The sequence below is a fragment of the Hyperolius riggenbachi genome, chromosome 7, assembly GCF_040937935.1.
Source record: "Hyperolius riggenbachi isolate aHypRig1 chromosome 7, aHypRig1.pri, whole genome shotgun sequence".
Lineage (NCBI taxonomy): Eukaryota > Metazoa > Chordata > Amphibia > Anura > Hyperoliidae > Hyperolius > Hyperolius riggenbachi.
Window position 1 is genome coordinate 133,379,507 of NC_090652.1, and position 22,342 is coordinate 133,401,848.

The 22,342-nt window shown below is 43.1% G+C and overlaps 1 protein-coding gene across 2 annotated transcripts in view; it reads left to right on the plus strand.

Moving 5' to 3' along the window:
* The window catches only part of METTL22 (methyltransferase 22, Kin17 lysine), a 176,943-nt gene that overhangs the window by 134,255 nt on the left and 20,346 nt on the right, over positions 1-22,342 (plus strand). Inside the window, exons 7-9 of one of the 2 annotated variants that reach the window (XM_068244651.1) lie at positions 10,386-10,439; positions 16,053-16,133; positions 18,666-18,768. In XM_068244651.1, the coding sequence (XP_068100752.1) occupies positions 10,386-10,439; positions 16,053-16,133; positions 18,666-18,768 (238 nt within the window). Of the gene's footprint in view, positions 1-10,385; positions 10,440-14,625; positions 15,286-16,052; positions 16,134-18,665; positions 18,769-22,342 lie in introns of those variants that run through there. The other variant, XM_068244652.1, reaches the window with a different exon arrangement.

Sequence of the window (22,342 nt, forward strand, 5' to 3'; positions counted from 1 at the left end):
AGGGGGACTTGTTATTCGGGAAGGATCTAGACGGTATTCTAGAGAGATCTTCCGATAGAACCAAGAAATTCCCGGACAAGAGGAAAAGAGGAACAAATAGACCCTTTCAGGGGAGACGTTATTTTCCCAGAAGAGAAGTTAGGGGTCAGGGGTCCCGACAGCAGCAGCAGCAGCAGGGGTCTAGAAGGTGGACCTATAGTACAGGGAGGGGAAGACCTACCTTCTTGTTCAATAAAACCCAGCCAGCCACCCCAAAGTCCGACAAATGACACAGATTTACAGGTGGGGGGAAGGCTTCTTTATTTTTTTCAGGCCTGGCAGAGGATAACAGGAAACGAGTTTATTTTAGATTTGATAAGCAATGGGTACAGGATAGAATTCCGAGAGCCCCCCCCCAAGAAATTTTGTGATTACGGGGACCCCCAGGGACCCAGGAAAGGCAGAAGCAGTTCGCTCCTCTGTGATAAAATTATTGCAACAGAGAGTGATTCAGAGGGTTCCGGTCCAGGAGTTTGGCAGGGGGTTTTATTCAAGAGTTTTTGTAATACAGAAGCCGTCAGGAAAGTACAGGATGATACTCAACCTGAAGCCCCTGAACCCTTACATTCTGGAAAAGAAGTTTCGAATGGAAAGCGTCGCATTTGGCCAGGAGCTTTTATGGCCACACTAGATTTGGAGGACGCGTACCTCCACCTTCCTATCCATCCGCAATTTCAGAGGTTTTTGAGGTTTGCGGTAGTCATGGGGGATGCGGTATGCCATTACCAATACCGTGCCCTGCCATTCGGAATATCCTCGGCCCCGAGGATATTCACGAAAGTTGTTGCAGAAGCGGTCGCGCAGTTACATCTCCAGAATGTAAGGGTTCTTCCGTATCTGGACGTTTTTTTGATTTTGTCGAATACCGAACAGTCCTTAAAGGAAAACCTGCACCTCTGCGTCCAGACCTTAGAGAGTCTGGGCTGGTTAATCAGCAGAGAGAAGTCGTGTTTTCGGCCATCCCAAACAGCGCTTTTCCTGGGGCTAATCTGGGACTCAGAGCAGGAACAGATTCGGCTTCCCCAACCGAAGGTCAGCAAGCTGATGAGAGCAGTGACCGAGTATACATCGGCCCCGTCAGTGTCCCTAAGGCAGACAATATCCCTACTGGGCTTAATGACCTCAGTGATCCCGGCGGTGGAGTGGGCTCAGGCACACACGCGGGAATTACAGGCCTGGTTTCTTCAGGTCTGGGACAGAAGGAGAGCCTCCTTAGATCAGCGAGTAAACCCACCACAGCGGGTGTTGCTCTCTCTCCAATGGTGGGTGAACACAGACCACTTGTCCAGCGGACGTCCCTGGATGCAGAAGGCTCCAGTGAAACTATACACAGATGCCAGTGCATGGGTGTGGGGCGCCCACTGTTTGGATCAGCAAGTACAGGGTCAGTGGTCCCCTCAACTCAGCCGGAAATCATCGAACTTCAGGGAGTTAATGGCGGTCAGATTGGCCCTACAGGCTTTACTGCCGCACATAAGCAACAGGGAGGTACTATTGTTCTCCGACAATATGGTCACGGTCTCCTATATCAGGAAACAGGGGGGCACCAGGGTGCAGGCTCTCAGGGAGCTGACAATGCAGATTCTTACATGGGCAGAGGAAAACCTGCAGTCACTAGCAGCAACCCATATTCAGGGCAGTCAGAACCGCTGGGCAGATGCCCTCAGCAGGTCAGTCTTAATAGAAGCAGAATGGCAGCTGAACCAGGAGGTCTTCGATCTCATCACAGCAGAATGGGGCAGACCAAGCATAGATCTGTTTGCCACACCTCAAAATACAAAGACAAGGGATTTCTTTTCCCTACACCCTTCATCTTCAACAGACCGGTTAGATGCCCTGACACAGGAATGGCCGAAGGGCCTTCTATACGCTTTTCCCCCATTCAATTTAATCCCAAGGGTCCTGAGCAAGTTGAGGCAGTCCCAGGCACAAGTAATATTCATAGCACCCTGGTGGCCAAAGAGGGCCTGGTTTCCCTTTCTACAGACTTTGAAGGTACAGGGGCCCTGGCACTTAGGGGACCGAGGGGACCTACTAATACAGAATGGACAGACGCACCCAGACCCAGGATTTCTGAAGCTCACAGCCTGGATCCTGAGAGGCAGACTTTAAAGGGACTAGGATTTTCAGGTAGAGTAATTAATACTCTGCTAAAATGCAGGAAGGAAAACACTAGGAAGATTTATTCCAAGGTGTGGAAGGTTTTTTGTTCATGGAAGGACAGGAATAGAGTTAGTTCAAATGAAACAAGATTTATTTTGGAATTCCTACAGGATGGGGTGGACATGGGATTGGCGGTTAGCACCCTCAGGGTCCAAGTCTCAGCCTTATCCGTATTTTTAGATAGGCAGCTATCCACAGAATTACATATAAGGAACTTCTTGAAGTCAGTGGCCAGATCACAGCCGGTCCCGGTAAAGATGGCGCCCCCATGGGACCTAGCACTAGTCCTAGATTTTCTAATGTCGGACACTTTCCAACCAGCAGAGACCATTCCGATTAGGCTATTAACACTAAAAGTGGCCTTCTTGGTGGCCATTACAACGGCAAGGAGAGTAGGGGATATACAGTCACTATCAATAAAAGACCCCTATATGGTGATTCACCCGGACAGAATAGTTTTCCGACCAGACCCGACATATTTGCCAAAGGTAGCTACGCAATTCCATAGACTGCAGGAGGTTGTTTTACCATCCTTTTCTACAGACCCCAAAAATGATAAAGGAAACTGGCAAATCTAGATGTGAGACAAGCAATTATCACATATTTGCAGAGGACACAGGAATGGAGAAGGTCCAGCCATTTATTTGTATTGTTTTATGGCACCCGAAGGGGATTACAGGCAACTAAGGGTTCCATAGCCAGATGGATTCGGCAGCTGATACAGCTAGCCTATGACAACTCACAGACTGACACACCTCTAATCATTAGAGCACACTCTACGCGGTCACTGGCGGCATCCTGGGCGGAGAGATCCGGGGCAACTCTGGACCAGATATGTAAGGCGGCTACATGGTCAGGACACTCTACATTCGTGAAGCACTACAGAGTGGAGCTGTTGTCCAGCCAGGATCAAGCGTTTGGTCGTAAAGTACTCCAAGCAGTCATCCCACCCTAAGGTAAAAGTTTCTCGCTGGTCTCAGGTGGCTGTCCTGGAGGATGATGAGAGAAAGGCCGTCCTACTTACCGGTAGTAGTGTTTCGGCGAATCCTCCAGGACAGCTGCCTTAGTACCCAGCCCTAGGATATTGATACGATATAGTATAAACTAGAATAAGGGTGAGCCTGTTACTCTGGTAATGAACTAGGGAGGTAGAGGAGGAGGCTTACTATATAGAGGGTGGATCAGAGGAGTAATTAATTAATTGCATGTGCATTGTTCCCACAGGGGAGGGGCTCAATGGTAATCTCAGGTGGCTGTCCTGGAGGATTCGCCGAAACACTACTACCGGTAAGTAGGACGGCCTTTCTCCTGTCTTGCTTTCGGGGAAATTGCTGATGTTGCTGAAACCCAAGAGAAGCTGAAGACGTGTCTGACAGTTCCGCTGCCCAGTGGATCAACTGTATACACATCTTCATGGCAACAGGGACGTGAGCCCTACTGTCCCAGTTTGAAACCTCTTGTATGGCTGTCACGGAATTACATTTTACAATATGTGGTGTTTATGGCTGTCTCAGCCAAAAAGGTTCCTGACCTCTGGCCTAATCTGTAGTTCTCACCTATTCACGATATTACACTGATGGCCCTGTATCTCTGTGCATGTGTGCTTGCCATGACCATTTGGATTCATCTGGCGCATGTCCACCACGCTAGGATTCTAAATTAAGGTCAGAGATTAACATGTTGACGGCCCTGACTTGCGTTTCTCAATGCAATTAGACGATAAACTAAGAAAAAATAATGCATACCCAGAATGATTTGGAGGGCCAGAGCAATAACCCATACCACCCATATCTACTTATTGACACTGTACAGGTAGGAAATGTACTTACCATCGTAGGTACACGTATACTTTCACTATATTGCAAAAATAAAAAATGTGTTAGTTTAAACATTTGTTCAGTTGAATGCAAGAAAACTAGGTCATCTTACTCTAGCAGTTAAAGGGAACCTAAAGTGAGGCTTACATACTGTTTTTATTTCCTTTTAAGCAATACCAGTTGTTTGGCTGCAGTAGTATCTGAATCGCACACCTGAAACAAGCATGCAGCTAATCCAGTCTGACTTCAGTCAGAGCACCTGATCTGTGTGCTTGTTCAGGGTCTATGGCTAAAAATATTAAAGACAGAGGATCAACAGAACAGCCAGGCAATATGCATTGTTTAAAAGGCAATAAATATGGCAGCCTCTCTAGCTTTAAGGATTGTTTTTCTTAAGTTATTTTTTTTACGTAAATGTGATTTTCTTCTCTATAGTCATTTCAAATATTGCAAGAGCATAAACAATAGTCTCCCGAAGCAGATTTAGTATCGGCTTGCGTGCAATGTGAAAGTCATCTAAGCATAGCTCAGATGCAGAGCAAATCTGCCTTCCTTGTATATGCCAGTTTGAATAAAGATCTTCAAAGGTGAACATTACAGTCAGGGAGACTGCATTGTGAGAATGGGCCAAAATCCACTTTCTTTATAGAGATTCACAATTTGTGTTCATTATTCAAGTACAACCTGAGATATTTTTTTTTATATAGAAATAAACCCTTTTTTCTCAATTATTCCTATGTTCTTTTCTGGCAGTCATTATTCTTACCCAGAAATAATGCTAAACATTTATCTATCAATTCTGAATTCCAAGAGACAGATCTGAGTCTAATTTGATGTAGGCCTCTTTCCCACCAAGACGTTGCGTTTTAGGCTACGTTAAGGTCGCATAACGTGCCCCTAATGCAACGCGTGGTGGTGTTGAAGTTTGGACGTCAGATTGAGCCGCATTATGCGGCTCTCAAAGCAGCCGCTCCAGAATAGTGATGGGAAGTCTGGATCCTTTTAAGGATTCGGATCATTCGAATCGCATCATTGAAAAGATCCGGATCTTTAATCCGAATCATTTGAATCATTTTACTAGGGAAGCAGACTGGGGGTGAAATGACTAGCAGGACACGACTTTCCCTGCACTGTACATTCTGTATGTTCCTGTTTCTTCCAGACAGACATCCACTGTGAACCGAATCTTTCATTGTGAAGATCCGACTCACAAAAAAGATCTGGATCAAATGAATGATTCATTCATGATCCGGACAACACTACAAGTCCCACCATGAGTCACCACAGTGCAGTGAATATTAATTAGCCATGTGGCTAGTCATTGAGCATGTGCAAACAATCTAACACAGCTCTAGGTGTATAACGTACAGCATGCAGCACTTTCATTTAACGTGCAGCGTTATACCCTAACGCAACGTGTGCACTGTGAACAGCACATTGATTTTACAGTGCTGTGAGTTAGGCTGTGTTACTGGCTGCTCTAACGTGGGACTTTAACGTCCCACTGTGAAACCAGCCTTAAAGCAAACCTGAAGCTGAAAAAATACTTATAAGATAATTAATTTGTATGTGTAGTACGGATAATGAATAGAACATTAGTAGCAAAGAAAAGTTTCTTAATTTTTATTTTCAGCTATATAGCATTGCATCTGTCATATTTGCAGTTAGCAAACCACTCTGTATTTTAAACTATAAAACATAGCAGAGCTAATGACCCTTTGAACTTTCCTGCAGTAAAATATTATCTCAGCCTGTCTCTCACAACTCGTATTGATTGTTTAAGTGCTTCAGAAAACAGGACTGTCTTTGACTCAAGTTGGGTCGAGGAGCTCAGAGAAGCTCTTTTGCACAGATAACTGCAGTTTCTCAATCTTCCTGTACTGGAAAACAACATGAGAATCCTTTCTTTGCTACTAATGTTCTATTTCTTAGCTGTACTACACATTTCATTATCTCATAAGTTTATTTTTGATTCAGGTTTGCTTTAATTACATGTTTTCAGCATAAGCATGTGTGTATCATACTTCACATATAAAACTGTTGTCACCCAAGTGCATTTTGTAAATTAGCATATTTTCTGCAAATTACAATTGTGGTCAAAGAATACAATTGATTTCAGTGAATGATTTCAATGTTTATACAGTCATTTTTATTATTTAGTTTTATGTTTTCTTATTTGTTTGTACTGCAAAGTTTTGTATTTGGTTTCTGCATTGCACAGAAGTGACCCTTTTGTTTACGAACAAGCAGAGTGAGGCAGATAAATAGTGCTCACATATGCTGGTTTCTTGTATAACTGCAAATAAGTAAGTATGTTCACTTGCAGACGACTAGCTGCACTCCATAATTCAGCCTCCAGCCAGCACACCACTGGTCTCAGCAGGGGGAGGAGGGGGAGCAGAGGGGCAGTCTATTAAGAGAAAGAAGATATAGGTGAAGAGAAAGGGAATGTAGCAAATAGCAGCAAAACGTCCTTTTGGAAACATGACATATTGCACATAAATATTTATTTCAGTGGTTCACCCGTGCCACTACTTGTTAAGGTTTTGTGAAAGTAAAAGACTACTCCTGTATTGCTACAGTAAACAAGTCTCTTAATATTTCAAGTGTCATGTCCCCAGACCCAGGCCTTATTCTTCTCTATGTAGCTATCCTGTCTTTACTGCACTTTGGCAAATTTGGCCCTTTCTTGTGCTTAAATGTTTGTAACAAAACCAACAGGTGGAGTTCTAAATAAATTGCATGTTATTTGTTATAGAGCCTTACTAAAGCTGAATTAAAAGGTGGCAAACGGCAAAGCTAGTTCCGGATTCTTCAAGACTGTTCAGTGCCTCTTACCTCTCACTGTCCTTGTTTTTCATTGGAAGTGCAGTGTGCATCTCCAAACCAACCCAACACCCAACCAACACACACCTGTGTCTGTCTTAGGAGTCATGATCATGGTAGAGCATCTATGTTTGGTATCTTGTTTCTGTAGATCCAAGCTCCTATTAACTGTTAGGAGGTGTATCTGCATGTTTTTATGATTCAGGAGGGGAAATGCAGCATTGGCCGTAAATTACCACACAAAGACAAAACACAGAACATTTATATCGCTCTTTTCTCCTGGTGGACTCAAAGCGCCAGAGCTTCAGCCACTAGCTACTAGGATGTACTCTATATGCAGTAGCAGTGTTAGGGAGTCTTGCCCAAGGTCTTCTACTGAATAGGTGCTGGCTTACTGAACAGGAAAAGCCGAAATTCAAACCCTGGTCACCTGTACACAATCCAACTAGCACACTGTCCAGCCACTACTGGATCCAGCAAATCTGGGGCCCAATTCAGGACAAGGACTAATTGCAATGTTTTAACTTCACCAAATATGGATGATTTTAAGGACATTCTAGGATATTTCTGTTGCTTTGATGGAACTGTATTCAACACCACACATCATGTATTACCTCAGTGATTTGTTAATACAGTTAGGTCCATAAATATTTGAACAGACAACTTTTTCCTAATTTTGGTTCTGTAAATGACCACAATGAATTTTAAATGAAACAACTCAGATGTAGTTTAAAGAGAATCTGTATTGTTAAAATCGCTCAAAAGTAAACATACCAGTGCGTTAGGGGACATCTCCTATTACCCTCTGTCACAATTTCGCCGCTCCTCGCCGCATTAAAAGTGGTTAAAAACAGTTTTAAAAAGTTTGTTTGTAAACAAACAAAATGGCCACCAAAACAGGAAGTAGGTTGATGTACAGTATGTCCACACATAGAAAATACATCCATACACAAGCAGGCTGTATACAGCCTTCCTTTTGAATCTCAAGAGATCATTTGTGTGTTTCTTTCCCCCATGCACTGAAGTTTCAGGCTGCTCTTTTCTTCCTGCAAACAGCTTTGCCCTTGTTTGTAATTCCTCAGTATGTGAAAGCCCAGCCAGCTCAGAGGACGATTTATCCAGCTTGTAAAAGATAAGAGAGAGAAGATAGAAGCTGCTCTAATCCTAAATAACACACAGGCAGTCTGCATAAAGGGGAGTTCATAGCAGAACCACAACACTGAAGAACTTTGCAGCCTTCCAGACACAGGCCGACAAGTCTGACAGGGGAAAGATACATTGATTTATTACAGAGACTGTGTTAGTAGAAAGTGCTGCAGTTAGCCAGAACACATTAGAATAGCTTTTGGAACTTGTAGGATGATAAAAAACAGGATGCAATTTTTGTTACGGAGTCTCTTTAAGTGCAGACTGTCAGCTTTAATTCAGTGGAGTGAACAAAACAATTGCATACAAATGTGAGTCAACTAAAGCATTTTTTAACAGTCCCTTCATTTCAGGGGCTCAAAAGTAATTGGACAAATTAACTGGAAATAAAATGTTCATTTTTAATACTTGGTTGAAAACCCTTTGGACATGGACATCACCAGATGCTGGGTTTCCTCTTTTTCATTTTATTTTATTTTTATGCTAAGCCAGGCCTCTACTGCAGTGGCTTTCAGTTGCTGTTTGTTTGTGGGCCTTTCTGTCCAAAGTTTAGTCTTCAACAAAGGAAATGCTCAATTGGGTTAAGATCAGGTGACTGACTTGGCCATTCTAGAATGTTCTACTTTTTTGCTTTAACCACTTCAACCTACAGGTGTTTTCACCTTCAAGACGGAAGCAATTTTCCCGTCAGTGCTTCTCCCGTTCATTCCCCAATTACTTTATCACTACTCATCACACGTAAATGATCTATATGTTGTTGTTTTTTTCGCCCCAAATTAAGCTTTTTGTGAGCGATACTTGTTTTCAGTAATTTCTTTATTTTCTATGCATTTTATAGGCAAATGCACAAAAAAAATACACTATTTCTCAAATTCCATCCCCTATAGTTTGAAAATATGCAATGCTACTATAAATAAAACTCACCCGTTTTATTTGCCCATTAGTCCCGGCTATCACAACATTTAAATCATGTTCCTAGTACAATGTATGGTGCCAATATATTATGTGGAAATAAAGGTGTATTTTTTTTTTAATTTTTGTTGTTTTTTTTTTGTCCCATCAATTGTAATTCCTTACGTACTAAAATAACATTAATATACCCTCATGACATACTTATTAACCACTTTACCCCCACGCGTACAGATTTCTCCGTCCCTTTTTCCATCCTTTCACCACCAGGAATGGAGAAATCCGTACTTTTCGCGCTCCCGCCGCTGCATGCACTCCCGCTCGCTCTAGCGCACACTCCAGCTCGTAAACACGCCGCCCGCCACTCAATGAATGGGAAAATCCATTCCCGTTCGTTGATCTAAGCCCCGCAATGATCCGCTGCTTCTCCGATAAGCAGTGCGATCATTGTGAAAGAAAAAAACTTTCCTAGCCTCCTAGTACTTCCTGCAAGCGTCCGGAAGGATGCTTGCAGGTCGCATTAAACAAAAAGTTACTGTTGCCATCTTGTGGCCCAATAGTAAAACTACACCCTAAAGCTTTTTTCACATACAAATAAATTAGTTTTACACAAAATAACTCCTAACCTCCCACACTCCCCAATTTTTTTTTATTTATTTATTTGTAATTAAAAAAAAAAAATTACAATTAAAAAAAATATATATAAATAGTTACCTTAGGGACTGAACTCTTTAAATATTTATGTCAAGAGGGTATAACACTGTTACTTTATAAACTATGGGCTTGTAATTAGGGATGGCCGCAAAACTGAAAAAAAAACACCTTTATTTCCAATTAAAATATTGGCGCCAAACATTGTGATAGGGACATAATTTAAACGGTTTTATAACCAGGAAAAATGGGCAAATACATTTCATGGGTTTTAATTACAGTAGCATGCATTATTTAAAAACTATAAAGGCCGAAAACTGAAAAATAATACATTTTTCCCCACATGTTTTCCTATTTTCCCATTAAAACACATTTAGAATAAAATAATTCTTGGCATAATGTCCCACCTAAAGAAAGCCTAATTGGTGGCGAAAAAAACAAGATATAGTTCATTTCATTGCGATAAGTAATAATAAAGTTATAGGGGAATGAATAGAAGGAGCTCTGAAAGGTGAAAATTGCTCTGGTGCTCAAGGGGTAAAACCCCTCAGTTGGGAAGTGGTTAAAAAAAAAAAAAAGCTGCTAATGGATTTTTTTCTGAGTTTCATTTAAAATTCATTGTGGTAATGTACAGAACCAAAATTTAGAAAAGTTATCTCTGTCTCAATATTTATGGACCTAACTGTATATATTTTTAAATTGCCATCCCACCCTCATTCCCCTGTCTTCAGGCTCCATTTTGGTGCATTCATTATTAATATGAAGCTGCATGTTAGGTGTTTAGAATTTATAGTAAGGATATAATTTTTATTTTTTTTCTTATTGTATGTATAGATGGACAAATCAAGGTAAAGGAGTTAGACTGGCTGAAGAATCAACTATGTAAAGGTAAATATTTTTAAAAGAAAGACACATTCTTATTTTTTAAAGTGTGCCTGTATGGAAAAAAAATAGCCCCAAGGGTTATTCACTTGAATAAAGGGGAGCTGCCTGTTCCAGTGCTGTCCCCTCAGCAAACCTGTCCAGAAGTACTTGTGGATGGCTCGCACATGCACAGTAGCGTGGATCTGATCGGACTTTGGCGGAAAAAGCAGGGACCCGATTCAGCTTGGCTTTTTCCGTGAAGCCCAAGCATGTCCATGATACTGCACAGGCACAGTGCGGCCACACTTTGGGGGTCTCCGCGTTGGGGGGGCCTGATGGAGGAGGACAAGGAAGCCACTGGAGGATCCAGAGTCTTCCCTCACCAAAGGTAAGTATCCATTTTTATGTGCAAAAAGCTGCTGTGGGATATTTTTTGTTTGTTTTATTTTGTTTTGGGTTTTTATGTATAATTCTTGCAGTCCTTCATGTGTTACTGCAGCAAAATCAATGGGTGGATAGATGGTTAGCAGACCATTTATGTATGGTATATGGCCTACCAGAGCATAAGATGAAAGCACAGAGCAACATCTATGTGCTGACTTATAACCTATGCTTCCACTCAGGACCAGCGCTACCATTGAGGCAAAGGGAGCAGTTGATCCACCTACCCCCCTCTGTGCTGGCCTGTTCCGTCATGCAGCTCCGTCTGTGCTCCCCGTCTTCATCCTGCAGCCTGGCTCTTCTCTATGACCCAAACAGAGCTTTCTGTTGGTGGCATCTGATTGCTGCTGCAATTTTTTTTATTGTTATTGTATTTATTTTTTTCATAAAATCATCTTTTTTTTTTTCTTTTTACTTCACTCCCCCCTCCCCCAATCCAATCCCTGTGACTGCCTTATACCTGTAGACTTCAGCCTATGAGAGGGATCAGATTGTGAGCGTCTCTTGGGGACAGTTCAGTGACAAAGCTAGATCGCAGCGCTGTACAAGTAATTGCGGCCTTTTTTTTTTTATTTACAGCCTGCCAGCTCTGATTGCGGCTGGCAGGCTGTTTACGGAGCGGAGCTTTGTAATTCAGCGGGGGATGCCTGTGTGGTCCACGCTAATCTTCGCCCCCAGGACTTCACACCAGTCTGCATTAGGTGGTCCTGGGGGAGCCACTCTGAGGCCACCAATTGCCGTTAGGCGGTTGCAGAGTGGTTAAACAACAACATGCATCAGTTCACCTAGAAGAGGCAGAATGAAGACAGGGAGCACAGTTGAAGAATGAGTGGAACAGAATGAGTTGTAATGATGATCATGCAAGGACCCAAGGAGCACAGTAGAGTTGAAAGGGGATTGGGGGGGAGGGGTTACCTTTGCCCTGGGGCCCCATCAGAGCTTAAAATGGCCCTTCTCCCACTGACATAGAAATAATTCAAAGTATAATAAGCAGAATCAGTTTTCATACAGCACAAGAGAAGTACTGTAGTATACCTAGACCAGCCTTTCTCAACCTTTCTACCATGGAGGAACCCTGCAAATAACTTTTGGATCTCAAGGAGCCCCTGCAAACAATGTTTTGGTCTCGAGGAACCCCTGCATTTATTTTGCAGGGGGCATGGTCTTTAAAAGTATGTGTGGCTGTTTATTTTACTACCCCCATTACACTGCCACTCATTATACCATCTCTTGATGCCCCAATTTAGTGCTTCTTGTTACAGTACTACCTATTATAGTGTGCTCTATTATACTTCCCCCACGATGGGGGAAAATGCCAAGGAACCCCTGCAGAGTCCTCAAGGAACCCTGGGGTTCCAGGGAACCCTGGTTGAGAAAGCCTGACCTAGACGTTTGTAATTAATAGTTGCATAAAATCATTTTGATGACAGTTTTGTCCTAGTTTCCAGCAGAGGTTAAATCCAAAGCATGCTAACCTAATGACATATTGATCACTTTTGCAATAGCACTGCAGCCCTGAGGAGGGGAAGCAGGGAGTTTTCAGTTCATGGTATCCTGGAGCTGCTGTAGACTAGCAGATCATTTGTGCCTGATGTAATTTAAGTTCAGAGTATAAAAAGAAACACACACAGGCACACACACACACAGGCACAGGCGCACACACACACACAGGCACAGGCGCACACACAGGCACACACACACACACACACACTGTGAATGTTTACATGGTGTGCTCAATAAAAACATGGAAACATTTAATTATTTGTGTTGTATTAATTTATGCAGACTGTGACTGTCTATTGTTGTGACTTGGAGATCAGATCCCATTTTATGACCGATTTGTGCAGAAATCCATGTAATTCCAACGGGTTCACATACTTTTGATTGCTAGTGTGTGTATGTATGTGTATATATATATATATATATATATATATATATATATATATATATATATATATATATATATATATATATATATATATATATACACGCACCCACACACCACACACCACACACCACACACACACCACACACACACACACAGTATATGGCCGGATTTAACATAAGGCACTGAAGGCTTGTGCCCACAGGTGCCTGGAGATGGAAAGGCGGCTCACTCCCCTCTCCCAGTGTCTCCCTCGCTCCTTCCCTATGCAGAGTTCTAATAAATGAGAGGTTACTCACCCTGCTCTCTGCATTTAACTGACAAGATCTGCCTTTGTTCGGGGGCATCTCTAGCTACCCAATACCCAGGGGTGCCACTTGCTACTTTGAGGGGGCTCCCGGCTACCTAATGCTTAGGGACACCTGTAGTTACCTATGACAGGAAAGGGAAGTAAGGGAGAAGGGATTGCCAGCACACACACATATATGTATATATATAATTTATTATTATTAGGGTTCCTGGTTACATAGTAGCTTAGCTTTCTTGGTTGTAAAAAGCAAGGTCCAATAAGTTTGATTTTGCTGCACCTCATTCCACATGCACAGACACCATCTCCCTGACTGGATCAAGGTATCATCCCCCCACATCCAGCAGGCATAGATCTGAATGTCCTTCAAAGGTTAAAAGAAAATCCAAGCCTACTTTAAAGTGAAAGTATAGAGTTTGGCAGTGGCTAGCCATTATTATAGGAGGATTACTGGTTGACTGTAGGTTTGGGGGTAGCAGCAAGAGGCGAAAAACGATTTACATAGCTAAATAGTTATCTATTTTTAAAATAGACATTTAACCAGTAAGTTCTACTTCTTAAATAATCTACCTGACTGCTCCAATGCAGTATGTTCCTCAGGGCCAGTTGAAGCTACAATAGGGTCCAGGGCAAAAGTAACTAGGGGGCTCCCAGCAAGATCCCCCCCCCCCCCCTGAGCCAACTCCCACCACACTCCCAGCCACAAAAAATCATTAGGTGTTCATTTGTCCCCAAAAGCATTGTTGTGGACCCCATTATCCCCTTCCGCCTTTCCCTTATAAATTCAAAGTTTACACACAGCAGGATCTTACCTAATCCAGGGAGGACACTGGAGGCAGCACCATGCTCTACACTCTGGACTTCTCCCCATGGCGTCTCGCTTCCTCATTTTCTGCAGACATGTATGGGGTCACCATAGCTGGAGGGGAGGGGACACACACCTTGGGGGCCCCTAGAGGCTCTGGGGCCGTGGGGCAATTGCCCCCTTTGCCTCTGTTGAAGCGCTAGCCCTGATCCTTCTACATCTAGCAGCCATAGCTATGAAGTCCCTTTAAAGTTAAGGCATGCAAAACTTTTTAAATGCAAGTATAGAAATTGCCATAACTACCTCCCGTTGTAAGATATTGCAAATTTTAACACTCTTACTCTGAAGAACTTCTCTTTACACAGGTGGTAAAACCTAAGTTATTCAATGCATAGATCATGTCTTCTTGTCCTTTTGTATCTAGGGATTAAAAAAAAACAAATCTACCAAACGTTTGGATTGCCCTTGGATGTACAGGGTGTGCCATTTATATGGATACACCTTAGTAAAATGGGAATGGTTGGTGATATTAACTTCCTGTTTGTGGCACATTAGTATATGTGAGGGTTAAAACATTTCAAGATGGGTGGTGACCATGGCAGCCATTTTGAAGTCGGCCATTTTGAATCCAACTTTTGTTTTCTTGGATGGCAAGAGGGTCATGTGACACATCAAACTTATTGTGAATTTCACAAGAAAAACAATGGTGTGCTTGGTTTTAATGTAACTTTATTGTTTCATGAGTTATTTACATGTTTCTGTTTGTTTACAGCCATTGACATTTGGCCAAGATTAACACTTGAGGAGCTGATAGAAATTGTGTTGATGTCTGGTGAACGCATTAACCGGGTCATTGCAGCAGATTTCAATGCAAGACACCCTATGAGACCACCCATCTGCCATGCTACAGTTAGCAAACTACTTGCCAAGTTTCGTGAAACTGGTTCAGTGTTGGATTTGCCAAAATGTAGATGCATGAAATCTGTCACTAATGAAGAAACATCAGTGGCTGTCCTAGCTTCATTCAGCAAGAGCCCACAGAGAAGCTGGAACATTTCCTGGGTTTTTCCAGCAAGATGGTGCACCACCACATTATGGGGGTCAGGTCCAAGCATTCCCAGATAAACAGTTTCCTGGAAAGTGGATTGGTCGTCGTGGGCCAGTTGAATGGCCCCCAAGGTCTCCCGATCTGACCCCCTTAGACTTTTATCTCTGGGGTCATCTGAAGGCAATTGTCTATGCTGTGAAGATACGAGATGTGCAGCACCTGAAACTACGGATACTGGAAGCCTGTGCTAGCATTTCTCCTGCAGTGTTGCTATCTGTGTGTGAAGAATGGGAGAAGAGGGTTGCATTGACAATCCAACACAATGGGCAGCACACTGAACACATTTTATAAGTGGTCACAAACTTGTAAATAACTCATGAAAGAATAAAGTTACGTTAACACCAAGCACACCGTTGTCTTTCTTGTGAAATTCTCAATAAGTTTGATGTGTGACCCTCTTCCTATTGAAAAAACAAAAGTTGGATTCAAAATGGCCGACTTCAAAATGGTCACCATGGTTACCACCCATCTTGAAAAGATTCCCCCCTCACATATACTAATGTGCCACAAACAGGAAGTTAATATCACCAACCATTCCCATTGTATTAAGGTGTATCCATATATTTGGCCCACCCTGTATTTATACATGCTAATCAGGTCACTTTTATCCAAATCAAATATGCCCAGCTTGTCCAACCTTTATTGGTAAGTGAGACCTTCCATCCTCTTGATTAATTTAGTTGCCAGTCTTTGTACCCGTTCTATTACATCATTCTACTTTCTAAAGTGTGACCAAAATTGTACGCCTTACCCCAGATGTTGCCTGTGATTTATACAGAAGTAGTAGTATGTTAGCATTTTGTGTTTTATGTCCTGTTTTATGCACTGTATAAACTGTATTTGCTTGCTTTGTATCAGCCAGTATTCTTAAATCCTCCTCCAAGTATGATTTTCCCCTCTGTATGCCATTTATTTTACATGGTTTTCTGCCATTGGTGTGTCCAAGGTGCATGATCTTACATGTATTAACATCAAGCTAACATGGGAAACAACCATTGTTGATATATTTATCTTATTTTTTTTTTCTGGATTGCTAAACAAATGTACCAGAACATCTGATGGTTAAATGACCTAAGCTGATCTATTTCCAGATGCAGAAAACCCTTACAGCTGGACAGAAGATGACATAGCTGACTTCTATGACCATACAACTGTTATAATTGCTGCTGATGGTAAAGTTCTCAGTTTATAATGGTATATATTTGTGAATTTCACTGCATTTTTTTAAACGTCTCCCATCTTACTCTCCATGGATAACGCACGCTTTTGCTGTCACGTGAGCATTTATTTATCTCAACTAACTGAACATTTATTCAGTAATGAGCTATGAAACTAAAGAACAAAACATTGGTAGGGGCTATGTATAGCAGCAATAGATTACGGTATTTTACTGCTCCCCCATCAATGCATGTCTCAGATGATGACAGTAGGTTGATGTATTTTTTGCATTGAAAGAACTATGCTGAGATGCTTCTCCTCCTCTTGTTGCCAGCTCTACTTTGGCTAGACCGGGTCACATGATATTGGAAACGTCATATGATCCGGCTGGTTTGTGATGGAGCAGGAAAATATTCCTTGAAAACAAATGGCTATGATAGGCAGCTGAGGGCTGACTAAGTGTCAGCTCCCTAAATGGTATAGGCTTGCATTCACGGCTGATTCCAAGCTTCTCTTCAGTCCCATAAACCTGAATAGTGTTTGATACTGTTAATTTGATAAAGTTATTGTTGCTGAGAGATGTGATGCAGTCCCTAACTATCTGCCTCACATCTTTATACATAAAATGTCTCAGTAAAGGTGTTAAACGTCACTGTCTGTAGTTAAGTGGTGTTTAATGGCTCCCTCATTTGTTTAGGAATGATTGTTCTAGTGTTACAGTTGGCCTAGTTCATGCCTCTAGCAAACCAGTTTCTCAGTTCAAACTATATGGCGTATTGTTCTCAAGAGGGTATCCTCCTCTTCTTGTGGTGCGGGTAGGCAGTGAAGTTTTAACATCCAGAATGTACCCTTCCTTATTTAAAGTATATGCTTACACAGAAGTAGCTTGATCTTTAGAATGTACACATTTTTTTAATTCCTCGATACCTTGGACTGCATGATACCAAGTAAAGCTTTTGGTTTTTATTTGTCTATCGATACATGATTGATTTAGCACCAAAGCAAAGCTGCTTTCATTACACAACCACCACTCTTTGTCCCCAACTAAAAATCTTCTTTGATGGCCCCCAACTCTCCTGTGCAAATTTTGAAACCTTCAGATTCTGAAACTTGCTCAACCATGCCTACGTCCACATGACCCAGCGCAAGCCAAGCAATTAGTTGTATAGGGAATACATGCAATGATGGAAGAAAATTATACTCTGCTGCACATATTCAGCGAGTGCTAACTATCTGGGGCCCAAGGAGCAACAATACATGGGTGGGGATGATGCATTGCTGTCACAGCAAGCTCCAGATGAGTATGAGTTGTGTGCTGAAGGCTTGGAGAAGTTTGGAACTATTCTGTTCAGCAGATCCTCTCTTAGTAGGTAAGGAAGCAACAACAATATAAAATAATTAAAAACAATTTAAAATGGAGAAAAGTGTGGACTTTGATAACTTAGTTGCAATGTATCACAAAGAAGACAAATTTGAGTTCATCACAATGCATTTTGCAAGCCAACACTCCCGCTTCATCAGGTATATAAGTAGTCTAATGGTATTCATTTTTCCAGCCATTAGACTCATTATTTACTTAATAAAGCAGGAGTATTAACCCGTGAAACTTGTTGTGGTGAGCTGAGAAAACTTTTTGCCATTGAACGGCTATTGTGGTTCTTTAAAAGCACTTTTTCTTCCATTTTAAATTGGTCAGTTTGGCAACCCTTAAGGTGCATACACACATCAGACTATAGTCTTTGGAAAATGAAAGATCACAGACCAATCTTACCACCCTTCATGTAGTATGAGAGCCATACTCTACACAGTCTTTTCTATGGAGCTGAACTCCACATCACAAAAATATCTTTGCAAGATGCTGCACACACAGATGCTGTACAGACACAAAAGATCAGTATCTGCAAAAGATCTGTTCCTGCTAAAATCCATTCCTGCAAATTGCAATGATAGTCTATGAGATCTGCAGATCATCATACACACATGATTTGACTGACATTCATCCGCAGATCAGATCCACCAGGATGGATTTTCAGATCTGCAGATGATTGCTTGATCTGCAGATGAATGTCAGTTAAATCATGTGTGTATGATGATCTGCAGATCTCATAGACTATCATTGCAATTTGCAGGAATGGATTTTTGGCAGGAACAGATCTTTTGCAGATACTGATCTTTTGTGTCTGTACAGCATCTGTGTGTGCAGCATCTTGCAAAGATTTCTGTCTGATGTGGAGTTCAGCTCCATAGAAAAGACTGTGTAGAGTATGGCTCTCATACTACATGAAGGGTGGTAAGATTGGTCTGTGATCTTTAATTTTCCAAAGACTATAGTCGGATGTGTGTATGCACCTTTACTTGTGAGTACAGGTGTTTGTGTTGTTATCATGCATCTTATTGCTGGACTTTATTATTTTGAGCTCCCAATCTTCTTTCTTGTCCTTCAAGTATCTACTATACTCTATAGATCTTTTGTAAGCTTCTTTTTTAAGAATTTAAAATGGCATAGTTTTAAGGTAAATGAAGTTTATTTTTTTATTTTTTTTCAGTGTTTTATGATGACGACCTGACAGATGCACTATTTAAAACTCTCTCTCAGATTACACATGCCTTAAGGAGTCCTAGCACTATTTATTTGTCTATGGAAAGAAGGTACGTTTCTAAATGTACATATTGAATATTTGCCAGAAGCCTTTTGAGCCAAGATCTGTGAGCTGATTAGATATAAAAGGTACGGTAGCTATTGGGCCATAGTCACCAAAGGTGTATTGAGTGCCAAAAAAGGATTACGATTTTAAGAAAAGAACACCAGTGACGGTTCTGTTAAACATAAACATGCTCTGGGGCTGAGTGGCAGGCAGTGGTAATACAATTGTGCTGTAATTTAATAGAATCAATTATTTCTTTTCTTCATTACAAATTCTCCACACCATTATTAAACAGTAAGGAAACTGAAGCTAAAATGGGAATTTCTTTTGCAATGTGACAATGACACTAACCCTACCTCAAGTCAGCAGACAACTGATGAGAAGGAATTTTCCATGTTTCCCTATTAGTTGGTTTAAATTTGTTAATCCACATAGATGTAAACTGACTCTTAAAGTGTACCAGAGATCAGTAAAGTCAAAGATTCGATACTTACCCGGGGCTTCCTCCAGCCCCATGGACATGTGCAAGTCCCTCACCATCCTCCTGCGGTCTGCCGTTCAGCAGCGATCAGCCCCGGTAACTTACTCAGTTCGGTCTAGTCTGGGTTTTCTGCGCATGCAGAGCCAGGCTGATGCAGCTACAGGGGCTGATCGTGGCTGAACGGTATAACGCAGGAGGACGATGAGGGACTTGCACGTGTTTATGGGGTTGGAGGAAGCCCCGGGTAAGTATTGATTCTTTGACTTTACTGATCTCTAGTTTACTTTAAGGAAACATGGAAAATGCCTTATTTATTTATTTATTTATTTGTTGTATTTATAAAGCGCCAACATATTACGCAGCGCTGGACATTAATTTAGGTTACAGACAATATTTAGGGGTGACAAACAGCAAAATGACAATACAGGAATACAAGAAAACCAGATCACACAGCACAGTATGAGTACAAGGTAATGCTTAGTCAGTCACTGGATGGGAGCATGGAGTTAGGCAAGTTAGGTTCACTCAAATGCATAGCATGGGTGCACAGTAATAGAGGTGCATGATCAGGTAGGACACAAAAGGAGTGAGGACCCTGCCCAAAGGCTTACAATCTAGAGGGAGAGGTAGGGACACGAGAGGTAGGGGACCAGAGTTCGGCTGTGGGTTTAGAGCAATTGTGAGGGGTGGTAGGCAAGAGTGAAAAGGTGAGTTTTGAGGGCCTTCTTGAAGGTGTTGAAGGAGGGGGCTGCCCTAATGGGTGGAGGTAGGGAGTTCCATAGTGTCGGAGCGGCTCTTGAGAAGTCTTGGAGGCGTGCATGGGACTGGGTGATGCAGGGAACGGTCAGGCGAAGTTCATTGGAGGAGCGGAGTGAGCGGCTTGGTGTGTATCTCTGAGTAAGATCAGAAATGTAGGTTGGACAGGTTTTGTGGATGGATTTGTAGGTCAGACACAATATCTTGAATCTGATTCTGGACTGGATAGGAAGCCAGTGGAGGGATTCACGGAGGGGAGCCGCCCTGGTGGAGCGATGGGAGGAGTGGATAATTCTGGCAGCCGCATTCATGATGGACTGCAGTGGGGCTATTCGGGTCTTAGGGAGTCCAGACAGAAGGGCATTGCAGTAGTCGAGGCGGGAAATTATGAGGGCATGGATGAGGAGTTTGGTGGTGGCAGGGGTCAGGAAAGGGCGAATCTTACAGATGTTACGAAGGTGGAAGTTGCAGGACTTTGTGAGGTTTTGGATGTGGGGAGTGAAGGAGAGTGCGGAGTCCAGGGTGACACCCAGACAGCGGGCTTGAGAGGTAGGGTGAATAGTAGTGTGGTTAACAGTGACCTGCACATCTGGGAGGTCCAGGGATGACCGGGGTGGGAAGATCATAAATTCCGTTTTGTCTAGATTTAGTTTTAGGAACCTAGCGGACATCCAGGAGGAGATGGCAGATAGGCAGGAGGAGACCTTGTCCATGGTAGTGGTGGATATGTCAGGGGTGTGGAGATAGATTTGGGTGTCATCTGCATACAGATGATAGTTAAAACCCATGGAGGAGATAACCTTGCCAATGGAGGATGTGTATAGGGAGAACAGTAGGGGGCCAAGGACCGAGCCTTGGGGGACTCCCACTGAGAGGTGGTTGGGGGTGGACGAGGACTCATTGAAGGAGGTCGTGAAGGAGCGGTTGGAGAGGTAGGATGAAAGCCAGGTCAGGGCGAGATCGTGAATGCCCATGGATTGGAGGGACTGGAGGAGTAGGGGATGATCTACTGTATCAAAAGCTGCTGAAAGGTCAAGGAGGAGGAGAATGGTGTATTTACCTTCAGCTTTAGCTAAGGCAAGGTCATTGACCACTTTTGTGAGAGCCGTTTCGGTTGAGTGGGCAGGCCGAAATCCAGATTGCAGTGGGTCTAGTAGTGAGTTGGCATTGAGGTACTGGGTCAGGCGTTTGTGAACCAGACGCTCAAGGAGTTTTGAGGCGAAGGGGAGGAGGGAGATCGGGCGGTAGTTGGAGGGTAGCGAGGGGTCGAGGGAGGGTTTCTTGAGCAGAGGCAGTACAGTGGCCTGCTTGAAGTCTGAGGGGAAGGTGCCTGTGGATAGGGAGAGGTTAAACATGGTAGTGAGGACTGGGGCCAGATCCGTGAAGTGAGGCTGAAGTAGATCAGAAGGGATAGGGTCAAGGGGGGAGGTAGTGGTATGGGAAGTCTGCAGTAGGTGGTTGACCTCCTCAGTGGTAGTAGGAGTGAAGGAGGTGAGGGGAGGATAGGGTGGAGAAGGAGTAGGTTGTGAGCAGGTGGGAGGTGAAGATTGAAGATTGGATATTTCCTGACGGATGGAGACTATTTTGTTGGTGAAGTGGGTGGCTAAATCTGTGGCAGAGAGGGAGGAAACAGAAGGTGGGGGGGTGGGTTTAAGCAGGGAGTTGAAGGTGCTAAAAAGACGCCGGGGATTGGAAGCTTGTGCTCCGATGAGCTTGGTAAAGTATTCCTGCTTCGCATGAGCAAGGGCAGTGTGGAACTGCTGCAGGTTAGTTTTGTACTGTAGAAAATCCTGGTTTAGTCGAGTTTTCCGCCATTTTCGTTCAGTGGCGCGTGTTTCCCTCTGGAGGTTGCGAGTATGGGTAGTGCGCCAGGGCTGGGGGTTAGGGGGTCGGTTGCGGCGGAATATTGGTGGAGCAGCTCTCTCTAGGGCTGATGAGAGAATTTGGTGATACTGAGCTGCAGCAAGATTAGGACAGGTTAGGTTGGGGAGAGTGGAGGATAGGCCATGGAGGGAGTCAGCAAGGACGCCAGGGTTGAGCTTGCGTAGGTCTCGCTGCCATCGACCAGGTGGGTGGGCGGGTAGTTTGGAGGTGCCTTCCGTGAGGAGGTTGAAGGCGAGAAGGTAATGGTCTGAGGGTGGAAATGGTGCGATGTCGAGGTCTGCAATGGTGGTGGATTTAGTGAATATAAGGTCGAGAGTGTGACGTGCAGTGTGAGTGGGGGCGTTGGTGTGTTGTACTAGGCCATGTGAGTTGGCTATGGCGAGTAGCCGGGTCGCAACAGAGTTCTTGGGTTCATTGATGGGTATATTGAAATCCCCGAGGATGATGGTGGGGAGGT